The sequence below is a fragment of the Sciurus carolinensis genome, chromosome 4 (genome assembly GCF_902686445.1).
Source record: "Sciurus carolinensis chromosome 4, mSciCar1.2, whole genome shotgun sequence".
In the NCBI taxonomy this organism is placed as follows: domain Eukaryota; kingdom Metazoa; phylum Chordata; class Mammalia; order Rodentia; family Sciuridae; genus Sciurus; species Sciurus carolinensis.
This window is the reverse complement of record NC_062216.1, coordinates 173,506,899-173,513,208: the sequence shown is the minus strand read 5'-3', so window position 1 is coordinate 173,513,208 and position 6,310 is coordinate 173,506,899. Positions and strand designations below refer to the sequence as shown.

The window sequence follows — 6,310 nt, the reverse complement described above, 5'->3', positions numbered from 1 at the left end:
CTGGGCGGGGCGGGGTGCTGGGACCTCCAGAAACTGCAGCGCGGAGCTCAGACCACCTTGGCAGGGAGTTCACGTGGGATTTGGCTTGACACCAGAGGCTACATGCTGCAGGTGTTGAGTGCAGGCATTCTTGACATCAGCGACTCCACTTTTCCAGCTTCAATCCACATTTACACTTTACACGGAGGCCCAGAACACACAGATAACTACACAGACACCTAAGGGTAAAAAACGCTTCTCAGAATGCCTTAGAATGTCAGGTAATGATTTTATTTTTCTTTTTTAAAAATCGCTCCTGCAGGGCTGGGGTTGTGACTCAGTGGTAGAGCACTAGCCTAGCAATGTGCAAGGCACTGAATTCGATTCTCAGCACCACATTAAAAAAATAAATATAGCGTCCATCTACAGCTAAAACTAGTTTTTTTAAAAAAATTATACAGTAATCCACTAAATTGATTTGTATAGGATTTGAACCGTGGTTTAGCAAATGCAGGGGAGGAAATGCCACTGCAAATAGGTGCTTTGTTTTTCCGTTTTGTTTTGGTGCTGGGGATTGAACCCAGGGGTGCTCAACATCCCCAGCTCTTTTTATTTTCTTTTTTTAGACAGTCTTGATAAGTTTTCAAGGCTGACATGGAGCTTGTGACATTCCTGCCTCAGCTTCCTGGTTAGCTGGATTGTAGACATGGGCCCTTGTGCCCAGCAATGCAGGTGGTTTTAAACCCAGCATAACAAACATACCAGAGGTTGGCAATAAGATTGTTTCTTAAAAGGGCAATAAAGGACATAAATGCTTAAATGTGGCTTCTCACTAGAGTGGATAGTTTTCCTGAGAGCAGAGTAGTTTTGGGGTCTGGGGTAGGTCCTCAGACCTTTTCCCAAGAAGAGGCTGCAGCCACTAACTGGAGAGTCACAGCGGCTGGTACCAGGAGGTGCAGGGTGAGTGCAAAACAGGAGGGACAGGCCCTGTGGGAATCAAAAACCTGGGACATGTTCCCCCTGGGCAGCAGTTTCCAGGGATGTGACCTTGGGCAGACAGGGGCACAGTGAGGTTGTGGCTGAGCTGGCATCATTAGTTTTGGTCTCCGTCAAGAGGACCAGGACATCCCTTTCTTGGGGTGGCAGCTTGGTAAGTTAATGTCAGGCAGCTTCCAGTTTTCCTGCCTAAGCCAAAAGGGCTTTGGGCTTCAGCATGCTGCAGCGAACCCACAGGGTGGCTGAAATGTGATGCCTTTGTGACTTTCCAGTTAAACACATGGTACGTTAGCTCCTTTGGTGTAACCATCCACTGCAAAAGCAGCAACATCCCAAGTGCCATCTGGGGACAGCAGTGTGAGTCACGTGGACTTCAGAGATGGAAATGAGACCTGTGTTCCACAAAATTAGTGTAATAAAGGTCACAGAAGTTGTACTCCTAAAGCTGGGAGCCCTTGGCACCTCCCTGAGTGCCTGGTGTATTAGTCTGCAGATGATGTCGCTCAATTTCTCTCCGAACCCCAAGTGGTGAGGCTGGGGCTGGTGCAGGGACACTGGAGTGGACTCAGCTTGTTACTTTCTGTCTGCTGTGTGGGCACTAGGCAGAAATCTCTTCATAGAATCAGGAGATGTGCTCAAATTAGTGACTTCCAGCCAGTGATCAGAGCAGGAGAGCCCTCAGGTGTCCCCAGGCCACAGCCCCCTCTTGTGGTACCCTTGCTGAGAGCATGGCTGGCGGTCTGCCCTCACACCAGGCTGCAAGGCCTCAGCCAGCAGACTATCACCTTCACATTCAGATGCCCCCTCAGGACGCCAGCTATGCAGATCAGCCTCTTGTGGCAGGTGCCCACCAATAATGCAGAGTCCTAGGTCTGCCCAGACCAGAGTCCTGCACGTGGTGGGGAGGGGGCTGGGGCTCTGCATTTATATCAATTTCTATTCACACTAAATTTTGTAATCACCTTTTTTTTCCTTTTTGGCACAGGGATTGAACTCAGGGGTGCTTAACCACTGAGCCACACCCCAGCCCCCAGCCCTTTTTTGTATTTTATTTAGAGACAGAATCTCACTGAGCTACTTACACTTAGCACCTCGCTAAGCAACTAAGCTGGCTTTGAGCTAAGGCTGCCTCAGCCTCCCGAGCCATTGGGATTACAGGTGTGTGCCACTGCGCCCAGATTGTAAAAGCATTAAAGTTCAGACAATGTAATGAAATAGCAAGCATTTGAAAATCAAGATAAGCTTTAATACATTTTCATTTATTTTACAACATAACTTTTCATACAAATTTGACTTTTAAAATAGTGACTTGCTATTTTACAATTCTCAACAAAAATCCTCAATTTAGATGTTAATATTCTAGTCTAGTGGGAAGGCAGGGAGGAGAAAGCAGGAGAGACCCAGGTCCACACCCAACAGCCCCTGTCCCTCACCCTACCTGCTGCGCAGGGAGTGTATTTAGGATTTAAAAAAAAAATGTGTAAGTCAAATGAAGTTTCTTCTAAAATTTGGTTCGAAAGCCACTTTATGACTGTTCTTTCACAAAGACGAAAAGGCAGGACCTTACTGCATCAGAACTTGAGAAGTGGGGAGTCCACATTTTCCTTGTCAGCCTCAGGGCTCAGCTGGATCAGAGGCGAGCCCAGGTCGATCAGCTGGAAGGGTAGAGAAAACAAGGTCAGCATAGCTGACCCGGGCCCCACACCTGCTGCCAGACCCACAAATCGGTCTATCTGGTTCAGGTACATTTAAGGAAACCTCAACTGTCACCCCTAAGCCAACAAAGGAGGAATGACACACACTGACCCCAGGTCCTTACATATCCATGCTCCTTCCTATACCAGGGGTGTGTGGAGTTGGGGACATGGCCCCTGTCCCCTGCCCCCAAGACCTGGCAGGACACCTCAATACTAGTAAGTGACCTTCGAGAAGCTCAGGCCACTCAAGACTGAGATGTGAGCCCTTAGAAGCCTCAGGGCCACCATCCCCTACCCTGGGGTAAGGAACCAAACCAGGCTGAAGCCAGCAGGAATCACCTGCCACTTCTCACCTGTCCCTCCGCCTGTGAAGGTTTGGATGCACTGTTTCTGAGCATGTCCGGGGTGTTGGTGGTGAGGTCAGTCAGGGGTCTGCTGGCAGGCCCTGAAGCCACATCTGCTTGAGGAGGACTGGAGAAGTCGATGAGAAGGAGGTCGGCCGGGGGTGTGCTTTCTGCTCCACAAGTGATAGCGAGTTGGCCCAGCCCGACGTCTATGAGAAGAGCCTAGGCGGGCACAGAGGACGGTGCTCCAGCACTGTCCTCTCTGCTCATGGCCCTGTGGGCCCACGGCTGGGGTTGGAGAAAGAGGCTGGGCCTGCCCTCCACAGGATCATGCGCCCTCTGCACAGGGCACCACCCCACCCATAGCCAGTCCAGAGCTGCTGCCCTGCTCCCACTTCCTGCCTTTTGGCCCTGACCAGCTCCTCTGCCAAACACACGTGAAAGGTGTTGCTTTTCTCCTCTACAGCCCAGAAGTTCTGACCGCCTCTTGGGCCCACTGGGGCCTCAGGCCCAGGTGGCAGGATGAACCGTAGACCCTTGTCCTTGGGCTCCCGCAGGGCCTCCAGGGCGACCCCGAGACCCTCCAAGTCAACCTCACCTCCCTCCACATACCTCCCCAGGGCAGGTGTCTTCCCTCGGCTTTGCCTCAACCTGATCTGCTCCTGTGAAGTCTTGTGAGAAAGGAGAGTCATTCTTTTCTGCAGAAAAATGAAGTGTCTGAGGCACAGAGGATGGAGCAGAAAAGCTGTGATCAGGTGACAGGCCTGCCTGCCCACCACCAGTCCTCCTGTTGTTGTCCCTCGTAGGCTCAGTCCTGTGGGGGGAAAGGAAAACCATGCTGGGTTTCTCTAGAATGCTCACTCACCTGGCTAGATCTGGGGGGCCGGTTATTTCTGGGGGAGTGTCCTGTGGTGGGGAGCTGCTGGCCCTGGTACCAGCTTGTCAGAGAAAGCCACCTACCTGTGAGGACAGCTGCACCTGTCAGACCCTGCTTCCTGTGTAGAAGGAAGGCGGGGGGATTTCCAAGGTTTCTTTCAGCTGGAACATTCTATCTGCTTATTTTACCTCGTGCCTAGTCTATCCCTTTTAGAAGGCCACATGCAGGAGTTCTGCCCGTACCCATGAGGCAGCCAGGTTGGCCTCCCCTGGTTCCTAGACCCAGTCCCTCAGGCTCAGGAGGGCTGCCTGCCTGCTCTGCCACAGACACCCACTCCTGCTGCATTCCCCAAGCCTGCCCCCTACCCCTGGTAGGGGGGTCCCAGCCAAGCCCAGGCCTGGCACTGGCCTTCCACCCTGTAACAGGACCTGCCACAGGGCGCGTCACTCCAATAGACAGTGCCTCAGCACCAGGCTGGGTGTGTTAGTTGCCAGCACACCCCAAATACCTGATTCAACTCTGAAACCAAATGGCCCACGGAAACCAAGGAAAGCAGAAGTATCCACAGAGGAGCACGGAGTATCTTCTCAGGCCCAGGACACTCGAGCAAAGCCCAGTGTTGCTACATTTGCACTCCAATCACTTAAGCATGTAGCCCTCCTGTCTTGGGTGCAGCCTGTTTTCTTCCCATCTGCTTTCTGAGTGACCACAGCCTCCCCATTCTTGAGGTCTAGGGTACTCGAGACAAACTTGCCCCGTCTCACCTCACTGCAGATCTTTTCCGAGGCTCAGAAGAGAGTCTCCGAGCAGGCACACAGAGCGGGGAAGCCAGAGCTCGGGGCAAGGTTTTGGGAGTTGTCAGAAGGCCAGAGAGGCGCCAGCCCCCAGGTGTGGGCAGTGCTGACACCCGTCGTGCACTCATAGGGGTCCCTCTGCTGCTGGACAGGCTTTGTGAAGCTGGCCCTGATGAACGTCTTGCAGGAGTGCTGTGAGCAACCACCCTGGTGAGGAAAAGGCAGAGCCTTGAGCGGAGACGGCCTGAACAAACGGAATCCAGAGGCAGCTTGCTGAGGCAGCAAGTCCTTGGTTGTGAGAGAAGCCTGAGTGAGACCCGGAGCCGCTGCCAGCCCACCACAAGATCCCTGGTGGGCAGAGTCTCCCCGACCCACAGGCAGCAGAGAATCTCGTCAGATGTGGATACGTCCATGCTTCCTTGCCAGTGCCGCCACCCGCATCCCAAGGGGAGACTGTGGCACAGACAGGGCTGGGAAGCCCGGCATAGAGTCTCTGCTGCACCGAGCACTCGGTGAGTGACAGTCAAGGGTGCAGCAGAGGGCAGCGTTGGTGACTCTGTGAGCCAGGCGACCTATTCGAGTGCCTGTCTGCTTAGTCTGCAGGACCTGCTGTGTGGGGCTGGACCGTCCTCCAGCCAGTGAGAAAACGAGATCAGGAATGTTCAGTTGCTTGCACCAGGTCAGACCTCAGAGTGCTGGATTCAAACCAGAGTGTGAGTAGCTGCACCATGCTGGTGGCCTTTAACTGTGGCACAAAGGAGTCATCTGAGAGCCTTTGCAACACCCAGCTCCACCAAATCAGAGGGGATCCTGTTGCTCAGGCCAGCCCAGCAACCCCTCCAGCCCATAGCCAGCAATGGCCACGTCACACTGGATAGAAGCAGCTCCCCCAGGGCAGAGGCTCAGCCCATCAGCCACACCCCATGACCACTATGAAGTTGGAATGGCTGTGGGGCAGCCGCACTGTGAGCCTCAGCCTCCACACATGTAAGGAAAGGAGGCAGAGTGAGGCTGGTTACCTGCCAACCGAGAAGCATGACTGCAGCTGCTGTGCCTGGGAGGACCTTGGCATCCTGCCGTCTGGGGAGTCTCCTAAGACCAGAGAAGAGTACACGTTGGTCAGAAGGATCAGCTGGGAAGCCACCACTCGAGGACCTTGCCAAACAGGCAGGTCCCCTCCACCTAGCTCTGATTTCCCAACCTGCAGCACAGATGGCACTAGGCATTGTTGGCTTAAGGTCAGATGAGTCACACAGGAAAACCTGCCAGCTGTGGGGGCACGAGAGGGCACACCTCTACACAAACTCCTGCCAATGGTGCAGAGGAGAAACAGCCTCCTTGTGCTTCACCTTCAACCAGACAGGAACAGGACTCTGATGGCGGCCCAGTCAGAGTCTCCTCCACTTGGCGATGGCTCCCTGCGTTGGCCAGACACACGCCGGCAGAAACATGGGTGGAGGCCAGGCAAGCCCAGCGAAGCCCTAAGTACTTTAATTTTCCTGAGCCCTCACATTACTAGGATAGTAACAAGTGACATCACTTGTGCTGTTGAACAGCAGGTCAGAGGGCACAGGTGCCTCATCTTGGGCAGGTGATGGTGGGCCTCTACCCTTGCCCAGGCCT

At 53.6% G+C, this 6,310-nt stretch overlaps 1 protein-coding gene across 3 annotated transcripts in view; it reads right to left on the bottom strand.

Moving 5' to 3' along the window:
• Nucleotides 1–2,282: 2,282 nt before the first annotated feature.
• The window catches only part of Gtse1 (G2 and S-phase expressed 1), a 31,102-nt gene continuing 27,074 nt past the window's right edge, over nucleotides 2,283–6,310 (bottom strand). For all 3 annotated transcript variants that reach the window (XM_047550909.1, XM_047550912.1, XM_047550911.1), the window contains exons 7-11: nucleotides 5,707–5,779; nucleotides 4,658–4,894; nucleotides 3,629–3,830; nucleotides 3,026–3,238; nucleotides 2,283–2,630 (exon numbers count right to left, since the gene is read on the bottom strand). In XM_047550909.1, coding sequence (XP_047406865.1) covers nucleotides 2,547–2,630; nucleotides 3,026–3,238; nucleotides 3,629–3,830; nucleotides 4,658–4,894; nucleotides 5,707–5,779 — 809 coding nt within the window. In that variant the 3' untranslated portion in view covers nucleotides 2,283–2,546. The remainder of the gene's footprint in view (nucleotides 2,631–3,025; nucleotides 3,239–3,628; nucleotides 3,831–4,657; nucleotides 4,895–5,706; nucleotides 5,780–6,310) is intronic.